This window comes from Taudactylus pleione, unplaced genomic scaffold (assembly GCF_031769625.1).
Source record: "Taudactylus pleione unplaced genomic scaffold, aTauple2 ptg000184l, whole genome shotgun sequence".
NCBI classification, from domain to species: domain Eukaryota; kingdom Metazoa; phylum Chordata; class Amphibia; order Anura; family Myobatrachidae; genus Taudactylus; species Taudactylus pleione.
In genome coordinates this window covers 8,070,376-8,098,054 of record NW_028284586.1, presented here as the reverse complement: position 1 = coordinate 8,098,054, position 27,679 = coordinate 8,070,376, and the positions used below count along the sequence as shown (strand labels likewise).

General features: G+C 42.9%; 1 protein-coding gene across 3 annotated transcripts in view; it reads right to left on the bottom strand.

The window, feature by feature from the left end:
• SYT17 (synaptotagmin 17) overlaps positions 1 to 27,679 on the bottom strand; it is a 133,785-nt gene that overhangs the window by 13,810 nt on the left and 92,296 nt on the right. For 2 of the 3 annotated variants that reach the window (XM_088476223.1, XM_088476224.1), the window contains exon 7: positions 24,757 to 24,912. In XM_088476223.1, coding sequence (XP_088332349.1) covers positions 24,757 to 24,912 — 156 coding nt within the window. Of the gene's footprint in view, positions 1 to 2,665; positions 2,740 to 24,756; positions 24,913 to 27,679 lie in introns of those variants that run through there. The other variant, XM_088476225.1, reaches the window with a different exon arrangement.

The following is a 27,679-nucleotide window of genomic DNA, read 5'->3' as shown; positions in this document are numbered from 1 at the left end:
CATGGCTGCCTGATCTGCGTCGATGTTACCAATGTTTACGCTGGTGGGCGACATCGGATGGGTATGAGAAGGCAGCAGTGCACCTATGCTCAGGTAAACTTTGGAAACATTAACATATTTTCTCAGCTGCGTTCGCAACTGCAATTGCATTAGCGTACATCTCTGAATCAGGCTTTCGGATCCATAGAGCAGTAGAGCCAGCGGTTTCCAGGTCCCGCAGCTGGTCAGCTAACTTCTGACATGCGCTACTGCGTATGTGTGCCCTATTGTCATTATTTCTCAGCGTTCCAGGAGATTGGACGTACCCACAGAGACTCCCAGCCATAAGAGCTATACAAAGCCCTACAGCATACTGCAAATACCCTATACCACCACCGCTATTACTAAAGTGCAGAGCATCACTAACCACTGGGGCATATAACATCCTGCTGCCCCGCGCACTACAAACCCCAGCAAAACCCTTACGCTTCAGGTTGCTCCAGCATTGTTATTGTACCTGTTTACCACTATTTCTCTATGCCACCTTGTTCTAACTGGTTAAATAAACCTGAAACCTAGTTAAGCTGTACCACGTGTGGACTAACCGCCACCAGCTACTCGCTTAACATCCTGTACACCCAGGGCCCAGACACACTCCACTACACTCTGCTAATTTTTTTTACATTCTCTGTATTATAGACATTTTTAAAATCTTATTCAACCCCCCCACAACAAATGAAACTGTATTTTACTATCAAAATACATATTTAAAAAATTGTGTGTAAGAGTATCTGATGTTTGCCTGATGAAAAACTCATGCATTCATACAGTAATTAGTGACAGCCTATCAGTGGCTTACTTACAAATAATTAGCATACCTCTCCAATACCAACATATGTTTTTTCATGGGTCAGCTATTACGGATATACTCCTGGCAGCCAGCCGTAATGTTAATTTAATAAGGATCTTAAGCTACAGCTGTATAGTTAACAACCGAAATTTACTGTACATTGCACCTGTTATATATAACCTTTATTAATTGCTAATTAAAACAAAAGCACAACACAATGCCACATTAGAAACATTACCAGTCATTGCTGAAAGTGTGTGTGGCCACCATTAAATTCATATTACTTGTAACGCTTCCTTTCCTACCTACCACATATTAAGCTTTAGTTTACAATACGTCTATGTCTTTCTTCATATCGCCACAAATACAATGTGTGTCCACTATGATTCAGAAAGCCTGTAACAGAACCATTCAGGCTCACTAATGAACTATGCTGTAGCTATGTATGTGATTGTGAATAAAATAATACTTGACTCGTTTTTATGTCTTCCATCCAGGAAACACAGAGACTAGGTATAAAATGACATGGAGTTCTCTCTTACCTCTTTAACACCAATGTGCCGGGTCTGACCCGGTATTTGGAACAAGGTTCCAAACCGGATCAGACCCAGGGCATACCCCCTTCAGTCTGCATTGCTGACCAGTGGCGGATCCAGGGGGAGGGGCCGATCAGGATGATCGCCCCCTTAACACACAGCTAGTATACACAGTACTGGCAGCCTGACCTTCTTCAGCTAAAAATTGATTGAGTGATCTGCTCAGGCTACCTCCACGTACACAGCTCGGAGCCCGGGGACATGCCGGACCATGCTACAAAAAAGTGTTTTTTTTTCCCCTATGGGGGCGTGGCCATGCCTCCCGCAATTAGGCCACGTCTCTTCCCATTGGCGTGAGCCGGCTCTCCAAGAACCTGGTAGCGGGAACCAGTAGGTTGCTGGGGGGTATATGTGTGGGAGGAAGGCTGAGATAGATGAATGGTAGAGTACGGTGGTGTGCTGTCATCATGGATATATTATATATATATATATATAAATGTACAAAAAATGCTCTTATATTGCACTAAATCTACACTCCAAATGTTATTATATCAGCAATAATATACTATCATGTAAGAGCAGCACCTCCCAATGGACACCCCGTTAGTGTGATGCTCAACAAATAAATACAGACACGGAGATAGAAAGGGCGCTCCAAAAAATTATTTAGTTACAAATTGGACCATCCTGCATACAGACACCCAAATGGGCAACTGTGAGAAAACAATAGTTACATTTTGTTTTTTTAGGATAAAATAAAAGTCCTCCTTTTAATTGGACAGATTCAGATGATGTCTTCCTTTCGTGGGATAACCACCAGGACTAATCAATATGAAGAAGAATGCCTGTAGATAAATATTCCAAGGAATTATTACTTTTTTTGAGTTGTACTAAAACAGACCCTCACACCAAAAATCACCCAGACAGAAAGGTCCAGAGGCCAAAATTAGTAGGATTACAAGTATTTATTTGTACATAAGTGTTTTAAAACATACAAAATCAGCTTACACTTGATATCTTCCCTTTTGGTGAATGCTCACCCACAGGGAATAGAGACAATTCAACCTACCATGTGACCCAACGCGTTTCGTCCTTATAAGGACTTCATCAGGGGTAAGTCTTTAAATAAAAACAAAATAAATGGGTGACTAATGATGTAAGGTACACAATAATGTTTCCATACTATTGTGTAAAAAGATGTAAAATACATAATGTTTTCATACTATTATGTAAAAAATGTCCCATTGGATCATTATATATAGACTTAAAAGACATAAATATACATACCACACTTTGTTGGACAGTATAATAATATTCAAGTTCACACCTGAACACCAATCTCGTAAAATTTCATAAAATTTCCCAAGTTGAAACCTGTATTAATTTCATAACAAAATTAACATTCAGTAAACCAGATTTGAAAGAACAGACTACCAATATATATTAATAATCTTAAGAATGAAGCTTCATATTTCAATCAATTCTCCCATATGAAACGATAAATTGACCCATAGTGATATTACTCCACTACTATTGACTGCAATTGGAGGGGAACAGATGAAAAGTCATAATGCGCTTACTGATAAACACTCTCAATAGCTTCCATATATATATATATATATATATATATATATACTGGGCTACCAGCTTATCCCCATCGCTTCATATAATCCTCAGCACTATTACCATAAGTCAGAGGTGAATTTATCCTAGATGCATAACACTACATTAGCGACTATAACACTTGAGTGGACTTTCTGCGTCTACTTCACGGCACTCTCAGCCGCACTGCAGTGTCTGGGTGGACTCAAGTTTGGACATTGCTGCAGCCTCAGTTACACTTCAGTGCCGTAATGGACTTTCTGCTATGAGGTTTGCCAAGCATCAATCAGCCCTCAAGGCTGCGACTAGGTCACCAGATCACAACTTTGCCAAGTATTAATCAGCCCTCAAGGCTGCAACTGGGTCACCAGATCACAACTTTGCCAAGTATCAATCAGCCCTGGAGGTTGTGACTGGGTCACCAGAGCACAACTTTTCCAAGTATCAATCAGCCCTCAAGGCTGCGACGTGGTCACCAGACCACAACTTTGCCAAATACCAATCAGCCCCCAAGGCTGCGACTATGTCACCAGACCACAACTTTGCCAAGTATCAATCAGCCCTTAAGGCTGCGACTAGGTTACCAGACTACAACTTTGCCAAGTATCAATCAGCCCTCAAGGCTGCAACTTGGTCACCAGACCACAACTTTGCCAAGTATCAATCAGCCCTCAAGGCTGCGACTGGGTCACCAGACCACAACTTTGCCAAGTATCAATCAGCCCTCAAGGTTGTGACCTGGTCACCAGACCACAACCTTGTCAAACATCATTCAACCCTCAAGGCTGCAACTGGGCTACCAGCCTTATCCCCATCGCTTCATATAATCCTCAGCACTATTACCATAAGTCAGAGGTGAATTTATCCTAGATGCATAATACTACATTAACGACTATAACACTTGAATAAAAAATAGAGCATAAACAACCAGTGTTAGGTGCCCTAGTGGGGAGTAATGCCGCGTATCCCCTACATGATATTTTGGACAGTAACGACATTGTTCAATCGTCCGCAATATCTTGCAGTGAATATGCCATCAACGATCAGCGATGCGCGCTCCCGCTGGTCGTGGTCTCCGTCGCTCATGGCCAGAACCTACTGTCCAACCAGATTATATCGTCAGGTTGTGCAGGTTCCGGGATGAGGGAGGGCCCCCACACTGAACGATATATATATATTATTCAGTGTGAGCTCAATATCCACTGCACAATATAATGAACGACTGAATGATAACAATGTCGTTATCGTTCAATCGTTCATTATATCATGTAGTGGATACATGGCTTAAGAAGTAGATGAAAGTAAAGTAAGGAGAAGTACAAGAGCGTAGAGGGCCCTGCTCGTAAGAGTTTACATTCTAAAAGGTTCCCCCTACTACTAAGTATAGATGGCCAATTGAATATCCCATATCGATCTTTTGGACTGACATGGGATAGGATTCTTTGTATATAATAGATGTCAAAATTTAACAAATATTGTCACTCTTTTACAGGATCGTTATTATTCCCACGCATGCACAGCTGCCTAGGTATAAAAGGTTGTGCAAGCGCAGTTGGAAAATAACCAAAAAGGTAATGTGCACAGTAACAATACATCGCTGCCACCATCGGGATTTCTGGATCTGTCCTATTGATGTGATATAGGATCAATTCCAAAATAGTGATGTATATGACAAGGAAATCAATCTTATAGAAAAGTCCAATTTTCAGTGACCCTCCTTAGGAGGTAGTACATGGTAAGGAGTAAATTTACTAAAGTGAGAGTTTTTAGAAATGAGTTTTAGTAAATAGATATTGCCTATAGCAACCAATCAGATTCTACTTCACATTTAACTAGCACCTTCTAGAAGATAATAGCTAGAATCTGATTGGTTGCTATGGGCAACATCTCTTCTAAAACTCACTACTAAAAACTCTCACTTTAGTAAATTTACCCCTAAGAGTCATTTACAGATTGCAAAATCTGCACACCACCTTATATAATTATTTATATTTGCATGGGTGCCTTCATTTCCAACGCGCATTTTAAAGGGCTGAGAGGCCTATTCATCATACGATAAATGACCCGGTAACCATGCGGAAATGCTAGTTTCCGCATATTTAGGTTACCGGGCTATTCATCATTAAGGGTCCGATAGGACCCCTCCGGTATTCAGCAAACTCCAAAAACGGAAAGCTTTCGGAGTTTGCTGCCGAGAACAAGCGCCATCTTCAGACGGCGCCTTGTTCTCAGATCCCCGCTCTTTCCTATGGGAAGGTGTTCCGAGGATGCGAACAGGGAACCAAGCGGATCCCTCCGCCGCCTCCTCACTCCCCCCCGGCGGCTTTGCGTATGTGTGACCTGAGGTCATGCATGCTTAGCCGGGACGACGGGGAGCAGGTAAGTAATGCAGCTACAGAAGTAGCTGCGATACTTTCCACAGGGACAACTTCTTTTCGGAGCAGTTGTCTCCTCACCGGAGCAATGATGAATTGCTCCGGTGCCACGCTTCCCCCGCTGCGAGTTGGATACTTAACTATCCCTCGCAGCGAGTTCATTCCTTCAATGTCAGAGGCCATATGGCCTTAGATGATGAATAGGCCCCTGAATCACTTTGTGGTAATTGGAAATACCATAGACAATTTCTTTTTGCACCTAGATTTTTGGGATAGTAGATAAATCTTAAAAGGCGCAGAGTGAGAACAAGGAAAATGTCACATCACAATCTAACGTTATTTACTGTACATGTCCATATAGGTACTGGTGTGACAGAACCCCGAGCACAAGCTGATGGCATACACTGGGCACAAAAGATGCCTTTGGAAAAATACAGCTAAATACTTCACATTTTATATTACATTATGAATATTTCAATATTTTTTGACGTCTTGCTTTTCTTTCTAATTCAATAAATATAAGATGTTCTTCTGGGGATTATTGTGCCTATATAATAGGTGGGTACTTATTTTAATATGATCTCATAGGTTTATATGGTAGGACTACTTCTAAGTGCTGGCTCTAAGAGCCTATATATAAATATGTTTTAGCTTTTTATGTAGTGAACGATTTCAAACAAACAAGAACTTTGCTGCCCTCACCAGGATTAATGATTAACATTCAATCAAAGGACAAGAGGCAAATGCCTTATTCATACAATACAGTTACAGCTTGTGTCACTTTCAAAATAAAGTCTAGAGAAAAAAAAAAAAAAAAAGTTTAGAATTCTTTTTTTGTGACAAATAAATAAGTCACCTCAACAGGTAAAGCATCAACAAACTTGACAAGTGGCCTTATTCGAGAATAAAAAGGACAGAACCCCCTCACCTCCCCCTCGCAGACTGCAATGGGTCAGCAAAGGAGCCTTGCATCCTATATAACAATAAAATGCAGAGTTCTCAGTTGCACACATTTCCAACTCAGCTGTGTCAGGTGCCTGGGATCAGCTGTTACTCACTGTGGCGCCGGCTTCCCCTGACTAGCCTTGCGGTCAGACGCAGCCATGTTGTCTTTCTCACTTGACCGGACCCTCTACCAATGGTAGCCTTGCCAGCTCTCAGCTGACTCTCTCCTCCAATGGACAGCTACCGAAGGGTATAAAGCAGGACTCCAGGAAACCTGAAGTCGCCTGAACAACTTCGCTTCTCCAGTAGCTGCAAGCTTCGGATCACTGTTCAAGGTTCCACGCTGTTGTATCCTCAGTGCGCTTTCACCAGTCTTTGCTGTATTACTCCAGTGTGCTACATCAGGCATTACCGATATTGTCCAGTGATATTCAACATCGGTCACTACCGATATTCTTCAGTAATATTCAACATCGGTCACTACCGATATTCTCCAGTGATATTCAACGTCGGTCACTACCGATATTCTCCAGTAATATTCATTATCGGTCGCTACCGATGTTCTCCAGTGAAATTCATTATCGGTCACTACCAATATTCTCCAGTGATATTCATCATCAGTCCCTACCGATATACTTCAGAGATACTCAACATCGGTTACTATCAATATTCACTAGTGATAATCTCCAGCCACTCTGTTGTCTAACTTACCTACTGGTCAGTTGCTATTTCCTGGGTCCCTGACCAGGGGGCTGCGACCTGCTCATTAGGGACCTCATTCAGAGTCGGTCGAAGTGGCCGCACGGTCGTACGCCACTGATGTTTGCTATACTGCGCATGCGTAAAGTTCGCAATGCACGTGCGCAAACTAGCCGCTACGATCAGAAATTTCTCTCTCCTTGAACACAGCCAGGTCGGTAGTTTGAGTGACAGATTGAGGTGTTTGTGGGTGGTAACAGGGGAAGGTGCTTGAAAACGGGGGAGTGGAGATCCGAATGCAGGCGTGCCTAATTATGCGAACGGCATTTTATGGGAGTGCATACAGTTTATGGGAGTGCATAATTAACAAAGTAGCGTCATAGCACATGTGACATGGGAGGTTTTTACACTGACATGATCGTAGAGCTTAAGAGAGGGTATGGTCAACCTTAAGCTCTACGACCAGTTCCGATGGTTCCCGATGGTCTCGATTAATCCTTATATGCCCGGAGATCACGTGCAATGCGTACGAGAAGGGGGCGTATTTTTTGGAATTCCGCCCGCTTCCTCCCCTTGGTCGGCCAGCTACCGATCCGAACTTAGGGACGCAACTTGCGAGGGAATCATTTGCATATCCGGCCCCTTTTCCCGTACGACCGAGCGGCCGCTTCGACCGACTGTGAATGAGGTCCTGGGTGCAGCTAAGCCCATATCCCATTTGGAGGGGTCACTGGTGAAAACCACCAATGAGTTAGAAGATCTCGTCAACACCCGGAATTAGCTGATGAGGAAGTCATATATGCTTCCTCCTCGTCTACTGCTGCCTCCCCACCTAGCCACCCTGACTCCCAGTCCTCTGACTGGAAATCTCAAGGGCCAGGTTGGGAAAAGCTGGAGGCACCCCAGGATCATTCAACATGGTACTACAAGTATCAGCATTCCCTCCAGCCACTGATCCAATACATGCCTCTCAAAACACTGATACACAGAATGGAAGTTACCAAATTGGAGGATCTGGGGTGCCTCCAGGTGAGCTTGCTCTTATTTACATACACATGAATATATTATTATTATCCTTTATTTATATGGCGCCACAAGTGTTCTGCAGCGCTGTCAAAGTACATAAACAAATAAGTGAACAAGAAACTAGTGACTTACAGTACAATACAGGACAAGGCCATGGTTTATACATAGTGCTTCATTAGCTATAACACTCAAAATAAACAGCAGGGAGTCAGCAAGCAAGTGTTAGATGCCTTTGTGGGGAGCAAGGAGTAGAATCATAAGGAGAAGCACACGAGGGAAGAGGGCCCTGCTTGTGAGAGCTTACATTCTAAAGGGGAGGGGCTGACAAACAGACGTGACACAGAAGGGGTAGACAGTGAGGAAGGAGCATGTAGCAGTGGGTTCGGATGAGAGCTGATAGGCCTTGATGAAGTAGTGGGTCTTGAGAGCCCGTTTGAAGATTTGTAGAGAGGTGGAGAGTCTGATGAGGAGAGGGAGAAAGTACCAAAGGTAAGGAGCAGCAAGGGCAATATCTTGGAGGCAGGAGTGGGAGGAAGTAATCAGTTGGCAGGAGAGGAGGCATGCATTTGTTGAGCGAAGTGGACGGCCCAAAATGGTGCTTTTATACTGTAGTGCAGTGGTGGCAAACCTTGGCACTCCAGCTGCTGTTGGCAGGGTTGGACTGGCCACAGGGGAAATCCCCAGTGGGCCCCACTGCCTGAGGGCCCACCCTCCTCTTCTAGGTGTCAGGTTCCAGACCTAAAATGATACATTGTTACTCTATTAGATGGTCAGTTACCTGGTGCAGTAGTACCACTGATCAACATATGGGATTGGTTACTTTCTATAAAAACTGCACCAAGTTTTGCCTATTGGTTAGCCAAGTGTCTGTGGTGGCTGGCCACACCCCTTAAGCATGGGCCCCTGTCACTGCATTCCCCCGGTGGGCCCTTCATGCCCCAGTCCAACACTGGCTGTTGGACTACATATCCCAGCATGCACTGCCAGAGTTCTGCTATTAGGGAATGCTAAAACTGTGATAGGGCATGCTGGGATATGTATTCCCACAGCAGAAGGAGTGCTAAGGTTCGTCACCACTGCTGTAGTGTAGGATCACCAGAGCAAAGACGCCTTGACATGGCTGGTGACTTACCCTATAGTTGCAAATGTGTGTTACTGAGAACTGCTTTGTATTACTATATGTAGGATGCAGGTCTCTTTTGCTGGCCCATTGCCGTGTGCTGGGGGAATTTCTGTCTTTTGTTTTCTTGTCTAGATTAACCCCTCCCTTACATGCACCTGTTATGAGCCAATAAATTGATTCTGAGCAACTTCTATTCTGTGTATGAAATTAACTTAGCCATCATCAAATGCAGTGATTATACTACCCGCCTTATTAGCTATTTACTTATCACAGGATATAGTCGCAACACAAAAGTGTCATAAAATGTAATCATTTCACCCCTTAAACTGTAGATACAGTATAAAGATGAAGACCTATTTTATTATTGTTATTATTCGAATTTTATTTGTAGGTCATCACAATACACTGTAGTACCAGATAGTAGGGTTATGGTGTGCAGTCGGGAAGCCGGCGGACCTAATCCCGACAGCCGGCTTCCCGACTGCTTAATCCCGGCGAGGGTTAAATGACAGGCGTCTAAATGTAGACGCTTGTCATTTTCCCGATGCGGGTGGAATGGCGCCTGGCATCCCGATCGACGGGATGTCGGACGCCGAACGTGGATAGCCGCGGACGGGGGAGGGTTAGGTTTAGGGTTCCCGGGGGGGACTTAGGGTTAGGCACCCTCCCAGGAGGTTAGGTTTCAGCTAGGGGAAGGGAGGGTTAGGGTTAGGCACCCCCGGGGGGGATTTAGGGTTAGGTGGCGGGGAAGGGGGGTTAGGTTTAGGCACTTAGAGGGGTGATTAGGGTTAGGCACTGGGGGGAAGATTAGGATTAGGCACCCCTAAGGGAGGGTTAGGGGGTAGAATTAGGTTAGTCAATACTTACCTTAGGACGATTGGGATTTCCTTCTCTGCCGGGATGCCGCTTCCAGGGTTATAGTGTAAATGAACATAAGATATGACAAGAAGAAGCAGACAGGAGGTTGGGAGAGCTCTGCTTATGATAGCTTACAAATGAAAGGTGAGCTAGAAGAAAGAAGTACAACTATAGTGGAGGATGTGGCAGCAGGAAGCAGGGCATTTGCAAGTATTTGTTTGGACTCCTATCATCCTTGTATTGGATACGTGTACTCAGTTGTGACAAGTCCTGATTGATGATATACATTTCTTGCATTTCCGTTGTTTCGTTGTTTTTTTCCAACGTGATGTGAAAACTTTCATAAAAAGATTATTAAAAAAAAAGCATTAAAGGTCAGGGAAGAGTCGGGTTGGGGATAGTAAGTAGTACCATACTGTAGCTGGGTAGTAGCATATAAGAAATCTTTGAGTAAGAGGTGGTTATAAGATAAGGCACGAGGTCAGAAACAAGTGTCAACACAATTTTTTTTATCTATTTTAGCCTAATCCTAAACCTAACCTTAAAACTCAATAAAAAACCATATATCGACATTCTAAAAGAGTCCACATTTTAACCAAATGGCAAGTAGACTTTTTCAAGTTTTGTTCTCCTTTATCACAACATTTTAACTCATAATTCCAGGTGCATTTAAATTGAACATTTAAATAAAATATTGTACAATATCTTCAACTGTATAGTCACTGTTTACTCTGTATATTTCCTCTTCGGACGCTATGTGGCGCTTTAAATATAAATAATCATAATAATAATAATAAAGTATATATTAGAGATGAGCAGACCGGTTTTGCTGAAAACTAACACACCCGAACTCTGGGATTCCGAGTAGAATCGAGTCCTTGCTCAGTCTTATCGGCAAGTTCAGAACTCGGGTCTATATACAGGATCTCGCATACTTTGGATTTCATTTAAGTCCCTCCCTCATAATTCCAGGTGCTGTGAAGTGGTCAAAATTAACTGGAAATGACTGGAAATTAATGTTATAGATGTTAATAATACTACAGGAGCAAAAACAGGTCCAAGTTTGATTTTAGCTGTTTTTATACATTTTTAAAAAATTCCAAATCCAAAACCAAATCAAAAACACTTGAGGGTGGTTTTACCAAAACCAAAATCAAAACACTACAATGATTTAGAACCAAAACACGGGGTCTGTGCACTTCTCTTATATATATAATTTTAAATAATAGAAATAGGGTACATTTCTTAAAAAGGAGGATTGCCTATATATTATTATACTGGCAGAGCCCACCTAACTGTTGCACTGCTTCATTATCGGGAACATGGACTCTACACATTGGAATAATATACCTGGCACACTCGGAATCACAAGTACAGTATCAGACACAGAGTATCTGCACGGATTCACATCTGCCACTTTGCATTATAAGTTCCTAAGAGTCTTTGTAATTGAATTATAATGTGCCGCAGGAGCTGAGCAATCTTGGGGGAGACATGAGCTAAGATGATAGCCTACCCCATCTGTAAATTACAAATATTATGTTTGTAATGCTCGTGACTTTCCATGCCAGGCATATGTCCTTGGTTTGTTGTAACAGTGATTATTCCAAGGAAATACAACAGAACACAGAAATAAATATATTTTCTTTATTTAGTGGCGTGTGTCCAATTACAGCTCTCATGGGCACCTGGCTGTCCAGAATTTGAAGGAACAAATGTAGCCAATATTCAAATTACTCTTATCGCATATTGTTGCTTGTGTCATTGAACAATTTATAAATGAAGGGCAGCCGTGGATAACCTCGAGCCATCTGCATGATAGGAGATGTAATTCAGAAACAGCTTGAGCGCAGAAGATTGCCCGTTCCTGGTCTCATGTATAACTGCCAGTTTCCTCCTTTCTCCACTGTGCCTGGTTTTCTACTCACAGTGTGCTTCTTCTGATGTGCCAGACATAATAATGCTCTGTTATTTTCCTTAGAAATGTATGCAGGACCGTTTGCTAAGAGCAGGGAAGGCATACTGATGATTTACCCAGTTGTGTTTGGGTAACTTCCTGCTAAAAAGGCGAATTTCCTATTCTATTGTCTGCAGTCATAGAGCGTGAGATGGACCTATTTCTACTACTTGATCAGGAGGTGGTGACAAGCCATGTTTCCATATAGGTAAAACATTGTACTGTTTTGCACAAAAAAAGGCATTGACAGAACAAACATGTACAGATCTTAAAGCAGTTGTCTACCAACAACTATTATCATTAATATCAAACCTACTACTAAGCCTTTCAATGGGAGTTTCCAGAGGAGAGATCTAAATAGAAAGTGACAGCAGTGTGGCAACGCGTTTCACATCATCATTGCCCCGCCTACTCTCAAACCATGTAATCAAGCCCTTGAGCCGCCCAATTCATAGGGAAAGTGGTCAAGATCTGGAAGGGTGATCCAGACTCCCATGGTTCCAGAAGAACTCTGGGACAGTAGGCAAGTATTGTATACATATGAGACTATAATAAACTTGAATGCACACAATCATGGCAAAACTCATGAGAGTGCAATTGTGACACATCGTTGGGGCTTATCATTGGTTTAAAACAGCTTTGTGGCAATTTCACATAGCACATGTCATGCCCAAATGACTGAAGTAAATCAAATAGTACGTTATTTTCATCTGCATGTTCTCCAATTCTGGTTTTAAATTAGTATTATTAAATACAATATACATATAAAAATATATAATACATGAATGATAGTTGCTCTAAATCTCTGATAAAACCCCGAACACTGAATGGCTTTTTGCACCCTAGCACTAGATCTGTTTGCATCCAAGACACTTCCAGTTATCATGATAGTTAAGTGATGAGTTGTTTAATGAAAACAGACTTCACTGTAACCAAGATACTGAAACTTTGCATTAAGCAGGACTGTGAGTCCCCTGAAACTGAGTGTCCTGTCATTGTGCTGCTTGCTGTGTGATATAGAACATACACAATACTATAAATAGCAGAGTGCAATATGTGCTAAATCATTCAGTTCCACTTATATCTCTTCTCATATGTGACCAATGGCTGGACCACAGATAATCAGCAGTGATAGATACCATCGGTAAATGCTGGGAGGCCTTCCCTGAGGGGACATGTGTTGGTGTCTGACATTAAAGTGTATTAATGCAAGCATGTGAGAGTCTTACTTTAGTAAATATAAATGTGATGCAGTGTGTATGAATAATGGAAACAGTATATACGTCACTTTCCGCTCCTTGGGTCAGTCTCTAAATGTAATCATTCTGATCCTGGAACATAACTGGGACATACTGTATGCTTTCATGGGCAGAATATATCAAATACAGTAGGCATAATTGAAGCTTCTGACCTTTATTTCTCTTGCATAATCAATTTCAAATAGTAAATGTTTTTGCTTTGTGGATGGCGATGTTATATGTCCATCACACCTCAGCCTTCTATGGGTGAATCAGGAAATGGGTGTCCCTGCAGGTCAAGAAGTAATCACAGCAAAGTGCAAGTATTGTAGTTACAGCAGGTGCAGCAGTATAGAGTTACCAGTGGTGTGATCAATGGGTGCTGATAGAAATAAATGAGGTGGACTTTATTTACATGTCACATTTCCCACTCCAGCACGTTTCACCTATATTTGCTAGGCAGTGCAGTTAGTTGACACATGAGCTGACATTCTTGAATAGTTGCATTACTCTAACTTGTGCTCCTTGCACAGTTGCAATTACTCCGGCTTACAATCACAATGGGTACTGGCTAGACTTCTTCCATTACGTCATCAAATTCCTGGGCCGTACACTTCACTCAGTAAAGGGAAGGCATGCAGGATATCCGGGAGACAGGGCCGGCTCTAGGGGTGTTCGACCAGTATGGTCGAACAGGGGTACCACCCATAGAGGACGGACCCCTTCCCAACATCCCGATTTCAGCGGGACAGTACTGTCCCGCTGTTCCACCCGTGGGCCGAAGTGGCCCGCGGGTGGTGAAATCGGGAGGTTGGGGACCCCCACCACCGCAGCTGTGCGGCGGTGCCGGATCCCCGGAGTGTGAATGCTCGCGCGCGGCTTACACAGATATGGAAATATAGGCAAGCATTACACAGATATGGAAATATAGGCAAGCATTACACAGCTTTTGGAAATATAGGCAAGCATTACACAGCTATGGAAATATAGGCAAGCATTACACAGATATGGAAATATAGGTAAGCATGCTATTGCTATGGAAATATAGGCAAGCATTACACAGATATAGGTAAGCATTATAGGCAAGCATTACACAGCTATAGTTAAGCATTACACAGATATGGAAATATAGTCAAGCATTACACAGCTATGGAAGTATAGGCAAGCATTACACAGATATGGAAATATAGGCAAGCTTTACACAGATATGGAAGTATAGGCAAGCATGCTATAGAAATATAAGCAAGCATTACACAGATATGGAAATATAGGTGAGCATTACACAGCTATGGAAGTATAGGCAAGCATTACACAGATATGGAAATATAGGTGAGCATTACACAGATATGGAAATATAGTCAAGCATTACACAGCTATGGAAGTATAGGCAAGCATTACACAGATATGGAAATATAGGCAAGCTTTACACAGCTATGGAAGTATAGGCAAGCATTACACAGCTATGGAAATATAGGCAAGCTTTACACAGCTATGGAAATATAGGCAAGCTTTACACAGCTATGGAAGTATAGGCAAGCATGCTATAGAAATATAAGCAAGCATTACACAGATATGGAAATATAGGTGAGCATTACACAGCTATGGAAGTATAGGCAAGCATTACACAGATATGGAAATATAGGCAAGCATGCTATGCATACTTGCCTACTTTTGAAATAGTATTTCAGGGAGATTGTAAAAGCAGCACCTATGAGCGGGGAGGTAAAGTGGACGTGTACTGCTACATCTGAGAGGTGTGTCATAAAATTGATTTACATCCACATGTAAATGAGCCCCAAAGCAGTTAGTAAGATCTACTTATTGATGAAAATACACTGATACTTCTCAGAAAATACATGTAACCATAGGTATCATTGGGCCTTACAACCATTGCAGAGAAATGATACTAATGATCCCATTTGAATGTATATATCTCTGTTTTTCTTTTATTTAACAGTGTCATAATGGGGGTAAGATGAAATGAGGGAGATTGGTAGACTCTTCAGGGAGACAGGGAGGTTGCTGCTATTTCAGGGAGTCTCCCTGACAATGAGGGAGAGTTGGCAAGTATGATGCTATGGAAATATAGGCAAGCATTACACAGCTATGGAAATATAGGCAAGCAGTACACAGATATGGAAATATAGGCAAGCATTACACAGCTATGGAAATATAGGCAAGCATTATACAGCTATGGAAATATAGGCAAGCATTACACAGCTATGGGAATATAGGTAAGCATTACACCTCTATGGAAATATAGGAAAGCATTATACAGATATGGAAATATAGGCAAGCAGTACACAGCTATGGAAATATAGGCAAGCATTACACAGCTATGGAAATATAGGCAAGCATTATACAGCTATGGAAATATAGGCAAGCATTACACAGCTATGGGAATATAGGTAAGCATTACACCTCTATGGAAATATAGGAAAGCATTATACAGATATGGAAATATAGGCAAGCATTACACAGCTATGGAAATATAGGCAAGCATTACACAGCTATGGAAATATAGGCAAGCATTATACAGATATGGAAATATAGGCAAGCATTACACAGCTATGGAAATATAGGCAAGCATTATACAGATATGGAAATATAGGCAAGCAGTACACAGCTATGGAAATATAGGCAAGCATTACACAGCTATGGAAATATAGGCAAGCATTATACAGATATGGAAATATAGGCAAGCATTACACAGCTATGGGATTATAGGTAAGCATTACACCTCTATGGAAATATAGGAAAGCATTATACAGATATGGAAATATAGGCAAGCATTACACAGCTATGGAAATATAGGCAAGCATTACACAGCTATGGAAATATAGGCAAGCATTATACAGATATGGAAATATAGGCAAGCATTACACATTTTTCTGTTTGACTCCCTCACTTTTTATCCTCTGACATCACCATCATCATGGGTGATTTCAATATCTCTATTAAGAGTCCACAATCTCCTTGTGCCTCCAAACTACTTTCTCTAACCTCCTCTCTTGGCCTCTCCCAGTGGCCTGAAACCTCTACTAAGTTTCCTCAAACTCGCAAAAATACGAATGCTATTAATTTTCAACAACTTTTTTCACCTCTCTGCAATAACTACTCTCACCACTGTATTCACTTCTCCTGAGATTGCTGTATCACACCATAACCAAACTCTAGAAATAACCCATCACACTCCATGTAGACTTTCATCCATCGCATTTTAATTTATGCAGATGCCTACAAAAATTCTCATGTAAAGTAGAATGCCACAGGCGTAAATCTCGTACTCCAAGTGGCTTCCTAGCATATAAACATATAGTATAATTATTCATTTACTTGCTAATAACTATATTGTCTTAAGATTTTAAATGCGCCTGATATAGATATATATCTTATTTATCTAGTCCTTTTTTGTCCTCGCATATAAAACTATCACTCCCATCATAAGGTTACTTTCAAACAAACATAATTCCAATCTCTCATTTCTGCTCAAGCTTCTAACACCAGGCAACTTTTTAATACATTTAACTTACTTCTTACCCCTCCCGCACCCAACCCAACAGCTACTGTCAGTGCACTAGATCTTGCATCCTATTTTAAGGACATGATTGATACTATTCAAAATGCAATAGTATTCTCTTCCTCGGCCAACAATTCCTTGAACCCGTTGCTCAATTCCCTGAACCCTCTGGCACATTCTCTTCATTTGACCCCACAAATGAAGATGAAATAACTACATTCTTCTCATCCTCCTAGTCTACTACTTCTCCTCTTTATCCTAAACCCTCACAAATCCGTAAAGCTCTGGCTTCTGTGCTCATCCCAACCCTAATTAAAATGTGTAATCTCTCTCTCTACTGGCAACTTTCAATCACTATTCATACATGCAGTGATTACCCCTATTCTGAAGAAAAAAAACACCAGAGATCTGACCCTAACTCTCTCTCTCAAATTACTATCCCCTTTCTAGCTCCCATGGCCCTCTAAGCTACTTAATAGACTTGCCTTTACCTGCCTCACACACTTGAACAGTGTATTGGACCTACTTCAGTCAGGCTTTCATTCCACACACTTCACAGAGACTACACTGACAGTGAATGATCTGATCACTGCTAAGTCTAAAGGCCATTACCCACTTATTTTTCTAGATCTCTGTGGTGCATTTGACACTATTGACCACTCTCTCCTCATACAAACAATACGAATCCCACATCTTCAGGATACAGCTCTATCCTGGTTTTCATCCTACTTATCAATCTGCTCTTTCAGCGTTCATTTCTCTGAATCCACTTCCTCTATCAGTTGGAGTACTGCAAGGCTCAGTCTTAGATTCCCTGCTTTTCTCAATCTATACCACATCTCTTGGCAATTTATAAACTCTTTTGGATTACAGTATCATCTGTATGTGAATGATACTCAAATCAACCCATCATCTCCAGATGTGCCACCATTTGTGTTTGTTCGCGTTACTGATTGTCTTTCTGCCATTTCATTGTGGATGTCATCTCGCCACCTCAAACTTAATCTTTCCAAAACAGAACTAATAATATTTCCAATAGTAGTTACTACTCTGAAATCTCTATCACTGCTGATAACTCGACAATCAACCCTACCCCACAAGCTAGCTGCCTAGGTGTTATACTTGACTCTGAACTGTTTTTGTTCCCCACATACAATCTGTTTCCAAATCATGTTACATACAGCTAAAATACATCTCCAGAATACGCCTTTATCTTAGACAAGAACTCTAATTCATGCACTCATTATCTCCCACATTGAATTTTGCAATAGTCTCCTTACTGGTCTTTCCCAAAATAGACTTTCATCACTACAATCCATTTTGAATGCAGCTGCAAGGCTGATTTTCCTTGCTAAACGTTCATTGTTTGCTGCTCCGCTCTGTCAAGCCCTCCATTGGTTAACTGTATTCTATCGAATTCAATATAAAATACTTTTACTTACACATAAGGCTATTAACCAAACTACATCAACTTACATCTCTTCACTAACCTTAAAATATACCCCAACCCGACCTCAATGCTCTGTACAAGATCTGCGTCTCTTATCCACACTTATTACCTGCTCCCATTCATGGTTACAAGGAATTTTTTGGGGCTGCCCCCACTCTTTGGAATGCCTTACCATGCACAATAAGACTTTCCCCTAGTCTCCAAACCTTCAAGCATTCCCTAAAAACTCACCTCTTCAGACAAGCTTATCATATTTCATAACCACCCACATAACCTCCATAAGCTATTGTACCTCTATACAGCCCATACATAACTTTACATATTTTCTCTTTCTTCGCCTTCACATCCTGACCTGACCCTAGGCCAACATTCTTGTGTGATTGGAACCTACAGCCCACCAAGAGCCTCTGCAGTCACCATGCACATTTCCAATTGTAAATCCCCCAAAAAGATTACACAGATTGTTTCTACAGGGTAGGGGGAAGAGGCCAAAAGCAGAATGGGGTTTGCCCCTACGTACTGTATGTTATAGGCAGAGAGAAAGTGCATGAGTTCAGTATGAACATGTTTTGACATGTTCTACATTTAGTAAATTACCCATGTTATATCACTTTAAAGTGACTGATAATGAATATGCATCTAACTTCAGATGGAAATCTAGTCATTCAGGTTGGCTAGAGTTTGCAACACTGAAATAATGAATTCAGCTAAGCCTCAGGTTGCTGTTAAATATTTAATAAGAATTTATAAAGGATAACAGCAGGAAATACATGATGTATTTCCTATTCTAAAAAGAGGATTGCATTAAGGGAAAGGGAACAGAACACAAGACTTTAATCACTGTGGGTTATACACAATAAACCCCTTAACGTGAAGAACTGAATTTTTATTCCTAGAACCCCATGCTGGCTACCCATGCACTGAGTACTGCACTAAGCCTCTTTCATTCCAGGCCGCTTTTGTAAGATCCTAGCTGGTGAGCGACTTTCAAATGGCGGATTTTGCCATATTAGCGAACACACAGCCCTCCGCCAACAATGATCAGTACGTTTCTTTGAAATTTTTGATTTAACTAAAAAAAAAAAAAAAAACATAGGTAGAAAAGTAATTTTAGCAGATGAAAGAAAATAACGATCAAGACCAGAGGCAAAAAGCCAGAATATAAATAAAAAGAAAAAACAGCTACAATGTTGTTACAAGTCCTCTTTAATGTTTTCCCCCAGGATAATATATGTTTAATGTTACTTTCCTAAATCACAAATATATATATTTTTAAAACTGTATAATTTCTGACAATACTGTTTGCATGCTAAAAACGGAGACTGAGGAGATCTACTTAAATAACATTACTTGAAGATGAACTAATGGTGCATACACACGGTCAGATTTTTCTTCAGATCTGAATGATAACGATTTTAAAAATCTTTCAATCGTTCATATCTGAAGGAAAATCTGACATATCTGACATGTAAAGATCGGGTGCATGGGTGGAGTACCAATGGCTGTTTCAGGCAGTAGTTTGGATTGGTCTCATCGCCAACCCATAAATTGAAGCGGTGTGACGTTTTGAAGTGAGGTGAAAGATTAAAACAGCGCCTGCAGCCTTTGTAAAGCACGCCGGCCTGTACATTGGCTGTGGGTGCCATTTTAAATTTTCACCTGCAACCCGCTTTGCTTGGTATATAAAGCCCTCTACCGTCATCTTAAGAAGATCCCTAGCAGACAATCCTTAAGATTCAGGCATCAAATAATAACAGTAAGAGATTGAGTGACTTTTAATAATAATAACTTTACTTCACAAAGTCAAAGAACAATAAAACGATTTTGCACTAAGAGATCTATTAATGAAAGTTACGACCAGTGGTTTAGTCATACAAATTTACATGGTAAGAATATTAAAAAGCTCTTAATACTTCAGATTTTGTTATACAGCTATCTCAGAGCTTAAAGGGCAACTCTGAAATGACTGATCAGCTGCACTGTAATATTTGCAAAGTCATTATAATGCTGAATAGAGAGGTATGCTCAGCCCCTGTGATATCTGCAGGACAAGGAGATGACAGTCTTCACAGTGTGCTCTTCTGCCTGGTGCATTAAACAGCTCATCAGCTAGATGTGAATTACCTTGTTTACCCTGAGAAAACCTAATGGCACATCTCTGTCTGCGAGGTTCCTAAAGCGGCCCATGCATGGGGCGATTTTACACACGATATGCACGATTTCGATCGATCGCAAGGATCAATCGTGCATATCGTGTGTGTTTTGGCATGCTGTACAACGGCGATGCGCGTCCCCGCCGTCATACATCGGCATCGTAGATCTTATGGAAAAACCATAAGATCTACGATCCGTCATGCTGTTAAATAGGTAAACGAAGCATCTTGTAAGATGCATCGTTCGCCATTCACAACAGCATGCGATGCATCGGGCTGAATATGAAAACGTTCCGAGGTGTCGTACATTTTCAAATCGCACCGTGTATGGGCCGCTTTACCGTCATAACATTTATTACCCACCACCTGCACTGCCATCAAAAATGTGTCAGAAGGTAATGTATAAGGATCATGGATATAAGCAGAAGATCATGTCATACAGAATGCAGTTTAAGCAGTAAAAATGACATTGCTGTCTGTCTATATGCTTCCTGCTTCCAAGCTGGTATGTGATTTTACCACATCTATCACAGTAACTTTACTTGCTGTAGTAAGGGACTTATGGGATCCATTTAGCAATCTACAGATGTGTCCACATACATCTTACTTACTTGCGCATTAAACAGCCCTTCTTGATGCGCCATGCCGTGGCGTGACTCAGTAGCGCAGAGCATCTTTTCATGCAACTTTTTACCTTCAAATGTTTCTTATTCACACAGCGATGCGAATGGGACGAATAAGCAGCTCCTGCTGATTAAAATGATATGCGGCATGCCTATATTCCTGTGTATCTGTATGCAAAATGCTACGTTACAGTGTCACAGCCGCTGACACCGTAACGTAGCAGTTCGCATGCAGATACACCCACAGCTTTGCAAATAAGATGCATTGAAGGTAAAATGTCGCACAAAACCAGGTTGCAGATCGCTCACACGTTATGTTTAAAGTGACTTGTAGCGCACGGAGGTAAGATGTGTGTGGACACATCTGTACAGTGATAAAGCTGTAATTCATCTACTGGCCTGTAGAGACATAATGTACTGCTTCGCTTGGCACATCTCTCTGTGGATGTGCTTAGGCATGCTCGATTTGGGCTTACAGTGATGTACAGGTGCCACTCGCACCAGCTTCTAGTGCACGGAGCAATGATTGTATGTCTAGGGGGGAGGGGATAATAGGCAAAGGCTTAAAAAGTGTTATAGCCACCGCTGGAGATGTGGCCACATCATCGTTATGATGTGGCCATTTTCCCGTGGCCAAACTTAGTAATGTCATTGTTTCCCAGTGAATGGATAGGCTCAGTTTGTTGAAATGACTGCTTTCACTGTATGTAGACAATGACAACGCCCATGCTGGAGGAGAACACTCTTCACTGTCTCTTCTGTACTGCTGGGACGGTTGCTGCTATTTCCTATGTGGCTAAAGGACCTCTGTGACGTATCCACCACGTAACCGCTGAAGGAGGCTGGACAGCTCCTGCGTTACCATCCACTAGGGCATAGAGGGGGAATAAATATTGCTCGTGCCCGAAGCGTGGCGAGCGCAGCACGCCCACGAGGGGACACTTTCGGTCCCCCGTTAGCATCCCCGCCCCTCCCCCTTTCAGGCCGGGTCACGTGGGTGTGACGTCACAGGTCCATCAGCCTTGTATAGTCTAGACCTAACCCTGCTGGGACCCCGTAGTGAAGGGGTCGTGTCACAGCGCGACCTCCGACGCAAGTGCGTTACACCGCATGCGCTGCTTTTCCATGCATCTTCAGCTCTGTCCTCCATAGAGGAAGGACATGTCCCTGAGTGTCTCCTCGGTGAGTCTACCTTTCTTACATGAGAAACCCTGCATACTCCATTGTGTCACCACCGCTATATATAAGTGGGCGCATACTCCACTGCCGCCACTCCACATGGCACCACCCTGCATGGTCCCTATCCGTTTCTGGATGGATCCATATTATCTGTTATACATCTGTATTGTGTACCTTTTCAACATATCAGCATTAAACCTGTGTTATCCTACAACCCAGTGGCGGGCTGGGCCGGGGGGCAGGGTGCCACGTGCCCCCCGGGCCGCAGCGTCATGTGGGCCGCGGGCAGTCTGTGTCACTGTGACACAGACTGCACCGTGTGTGTAGCGCTGACCGGACGGAGTTCGGTCAGCGCTACACAAGTAACAAACACACAGCCGCCGGCTCCGGCAGCTGTGTGTTTGTTGTAAGCAGCAGCCAATGAGAGTCTGTCAGACTCTCATTAGCTGATTCTGCGCCCACTGCAGGAGCCGCTCCATCTTCCGGCTCCCGCAGTGGGCAATGGGAGAGGCGTCATGACATCATATGACGTGTCTCCCATAATGCCTGGGAAGGACAGACGGAGGAGCGGATGGCGACGGCAGGAGCGGGGATTCAGGTAAGTGTTTTTTGTTTTTTTTTATTACATGTGTCTACGGGGGGGGGGGGGGACTACAAGAGGGAGGGACTACTACTGGGGGCACTACAAGAGGGAGACCACTACTGGGGGTACTACAAGGGGGAGATCACTACTGGGGGGTACTACAAGGGGGAAATCACTACTGGGGGCACCACAAGGGGGCAACCACTACTGGAGGCACTGCAAGGGGGGGGACTACTACTAATGGGGGCAATACAAGGGGGGGACTACTACTAATGGGGGCACTACAAGGGGGGGACTACTGGGGGCACTACAAGGGGGGGACTACTGGGGGCACTACAAAGGGGGAACCACTACTGGGGGCACTACAAGAGGGAGGGACTACTACTGGGGGCACTACAAGAGGGAGACCACTACTGGGGTACTACAAGGGGGAGATCACTACTGGGGGCACCACAAGGGGGCAACCACTACTGGAGGCACTGCAAGGGGGTACTACTACTAATGGGGGCAATACAAGGGGGGGACTACTACTACTGGGGGGACTACTGGGGGCACTACAAGGGGGGGACTACTGGGGGCACTACAAAGGGGGAACCACTACTGGGGGCACTACAAGAGGGAGGGACTACTACTGGGGGCACTACAAGAGGGAGACCACTACTGGGGGTACTACAAGGGGGAGATCACTACTGGGGGCACTACAAGGGGGGGCACTACAAGGGGGGACCACTACTGGGGATTATAACTGGGGGCACTTCAAGGGGGGGGACTACAACTGGGGGTGACTACTACTGGGGGCACTACAAGGGGGGGGACTACTACTAGGGGCACTGCATAGGGGGAGGGGACTACTACTAGGGGCACTACATAGGGGGGAGGGGACTACCACTGGGGGCACTGCATCGAGGGACCACTGCTGGGGGCTCTATAAAAAGGGCAATATGGGGGGTACTGCATAGGGGGGAGACTACAACTGGGGCCACTATTTAAGGGGCACTGCATAAGGGTTACCACTATTGGGGGCACTGCATGGGGTGTGGACTGCTACTGGGGGCACTATATAAGGAGCACTGCATAGGGGGTACCACTACTGGGGGCACTATATAAGGGGCTTACTACTGGGGGCACAAGGGGCACTGCACAGGGGGGACCACTACTGGGGGCACTGTATAAGGGGCACTGCATAGGAGGGATCACTACTGGGGGCACTACTGGAGGCCTGCATAAGGGGGTCCTCTCCTGGGGCACTGCATATGGGCACCACGACGGGGCTGCCCCATATCTTTATTTTTACTTTACATTAATCCCATATGGACACGCCTCCTCCCTGGAACACTTGAGGGGGGGGAGGCGCCGTAGCACGCACGTTCTTCGGGCACCCTGGCTACACGCTACTCCTCTGCCAGGGCCGCCTGCATGCATTTGCCCCCCAGGCTAAAAGTTGCCAGCCAGCCCCTGCTACAACCTGTTCTGCCTGGTTAATAAACCAGTCCCTGGTTAAGTTATTCATTGTGTGGACTAACCTCCATCACACCACTGGCACCTGCATCAACACCTATAGCATCTGTCAATAGATATATACAGATACATTTTTCTGCAATAACATTTTATATATTGGTAGCTGACCAGCACATGGTCTGCCCTGTGCTACAGGCAAAATATATGGCTTTTAGTTCGGATGGGCTAAAATAAGAAAAGCTGGTGCCAAGGTAATCTGCAATACACTGCTGGATGTGCTGCACCTCATATGATGTTCAGAAATTAAATATGACAGTGAGTGACCAGGCAGCTTCTACAACAGCCGCAGGCTTTCCTGCACTGTTTTCTATGATTGACATGTAACAGTACAAGTCATTACAGTCTTCCAAGCCCAGAAGCAATTGACCTCTGCTGTCTGGAACAGTTTGACCCTCTCACTAGTGTACTTGGTTGCTGGATTCCAGATATAATTATCCAGAAATGATGTTACTTTCTGTTCCTGGAATACGTCTTCCTAAGAGGATCCTGTATTAATGAAACGTCCTTCATATTTTTATGAATACCCAGTAACATTCACTTACCTGTAAATACCAAGCTGGCATTCTCAAGCTCTTCTTGTGGGACCTTGAAGCTGAAGGACTCATTGTAGAAGGGGTCGATAGTGCCTCTCATGCACGATGTCTTTTTGGTTTTTGCTAACTTTAGCCCATGGACTAGTTGAATTTTCACAAAGGGATCTAAAAGAAACATATTCTATTTTAGGTTCAATACCATACTTTATGTACAAGCAGTAAGTTTACAGCAAAGATTCAGGAAAGCTCATGCTTTAATAAATATCTGATGTGGATAAGTGTTGATAAGTTACCCTTTATATAGTTAACCATTTCACCCCTGAGGATTTTCTCACCCCTGTGCTGAGCCTTATTTTGACACTTTTTGGGGTGTTTACAATGCAACATCAACCTCACAATTATTTTTATGCAGTAGCACAAATTATACCTTGTTTTTCTTTTTTGTTAGAATACTTTGGGGCTGATTCTACATCCTTGTGACCGAATGCGCAAGGACTGAGGTGCCCACTGTCAGCTTACATAGATGCTGATATGCCACTTGGTGCATCTTTAGATGTCAGTATCGGTCGCACCAACAAAATGTGCACCTGCCCTATGGCAAAACTGGTGTTCCAGCGACAAGCCTGGAACACTCCCTTATGGTGCTACATCTCTGTGCATCTTTATAGCCGCCCCCCTGTTACCTCCCAGCCACCATGGAGGAACACCCCTTTCATTTTTGATAGTGTGCATCCAAATCTGTACTGTGACACTGTATGAATAAAAACGGGGCGCAAGTGTGACTGAGATGCATGTGCATGCAAAAACAGCGCTCCACAACGTCCGACAACGCTGCTGTGTCCGACTCAGAATCAGGCCCTTTGAGTTTTCCAAAAATACCTTTTGTTTTCATTCTAAAACAGTAAATAAATTTAACATAAAATGGCCTAAAAACATTATTTTTATTGACATAGCAAGAAAGTGAACTAAAACCAAGTATTTGTATTATTATTATTACAGTATTATTATAATAATAATAATATAAATAATAATAATAATAATAATAATAATAATAATATCAGTAAACACCACTAAGAAATATTTTGTGGTTCTTGATTGACATTAATCCTAATTTCCAAGGATACATATACATTTTCTTAATAATATCTGATTTTGAAAATTATATTTTTTTTTACTATTGCTAGTGTTTACCATCTTGAATGAAATGCATGGAAAGGGTCAGGTTACTACATCTCCCTCCCCTTGTCGTACCTGACTGAGGTGAGACTGGTTTGCATGGTTCCAGTTGTTTTCATGTATTTGAATAAATGGGTGTGTTATTCACATTTGCGACCAATCAAATGCAGTCATTATTAGCAGCTCCGCAGTCATTAGTCTCAACTTTACACTTACAATAGGGTTAGCAGAGGTTTATGGCAGCCATGTTTGTCTTAACTTGAGACTACACGCCCAGAAAATGCCCTTACTGTACTTTCATTGCGACTGCATGACCACTGTAGTCACATTCATGCCCACTTCCCACAATTACATGCCCATTCCAGCCCCAGCCCCCTAGTTGCAGGCTGTGAAAAGACTCACATGCACATTTTACAAAATCGCAAATAGAGACAGTAAAAAGTCTCGACTCTGAAAAAGGCCCTCTATGTGTAAGATTAATAAGGTAGCTCAACAAGACATAACATTTGGAAAATTAGACAACATACCACATTAACTAAGATGACACCTGTTTTCATTTGACCCAGGGGGAGATTTATCAAACCTTGGAGAGAGATAAAGTGGAGAGAGATAAAATACCAACAAATCAGCTTCTATCATTTTTCAAACACAACCTGTAAAATGACAGTTAAAAGCTGATTGGTTGGTACTTTATCTCTCTCCACTTTATCTCTCTCCAAGGTTTGATAAATCCCCCCCACCCCCCACCCACACCCCTGTATGAGATCAGGGCATTAGATCCCCCATCTCTGGACAATAGCTATTAAAAGGGACTAACCTCTTTCAAAAGAGTGCCCCTAAGTTAACTGAAACCAGGATGGAGAAGATCTTCTGCCTTATGTAGTGTAGAAGGTTATCATTTGTTGATCACACTAATCACCAAACAATATCTTACAAAGAGAAATATTGTTTGAAAGAGGGAACACCTCTCTTTAACATAAAGTTACTCCCATATCTCTACTGTAGGTCAGACTCGTCCTTAGAACTCAAGTGGTTATATTTGTCGTACTGAAGACTTCAGTGACTTTCAAGTACTCTCTGTCATAGAAAGTCCCCATAGCGACAAATCAAATCACCAAATTTGAGACATGCTAGAACTGCTTGGTCAACTGTAAGTGCTGTTATTCTGATGTGGTATTGTCTAGGAGCAACAATAGCTTACCTGGAAAGCAATAGGACACGCAAGATCACAGAACAGGACCACTGAGTGCTGAGGAATGTAATAATCAACTGTCTTTGTCTGCAACAATTACAGCTGAGTTTCAAACTGCCCTTTCCCGTTTCAGAATGACAATGCCTCCATGCGCAGAGAAAAGTCCATCAGAAAATGATTAGCCAATTTGGACTTACTGTAAGTGGCCACCACAAAGCCGTGTACCTTAGCCCCAGGGCAATAACTAGGGGTGTGCAAGCGGTGCTGCCGCAAGAGCTCAGAGCATCTGGACCCTGCATCTGGCTAGCAGGGGCCTGTAATAGTATCCTTAACCAGAATCGCTGCTGCAGTGCTGCACATAGCATCCTCTGGACACTCCGGAAGTGCACAGTGCAGCTCTTACAGCTCCCCGGCTGTGCTGTAATTCCCGATGCTGCTGGCCCACCCCCTCCGCATGACATCATGACATCATGCACTCAGGGGGCATGACCGGAACAGGATGCAGAAAAGCCCGGTTATGGCTGTGCTTCGCCTTCTGGCATATACAAGCCGGACCTTATCACT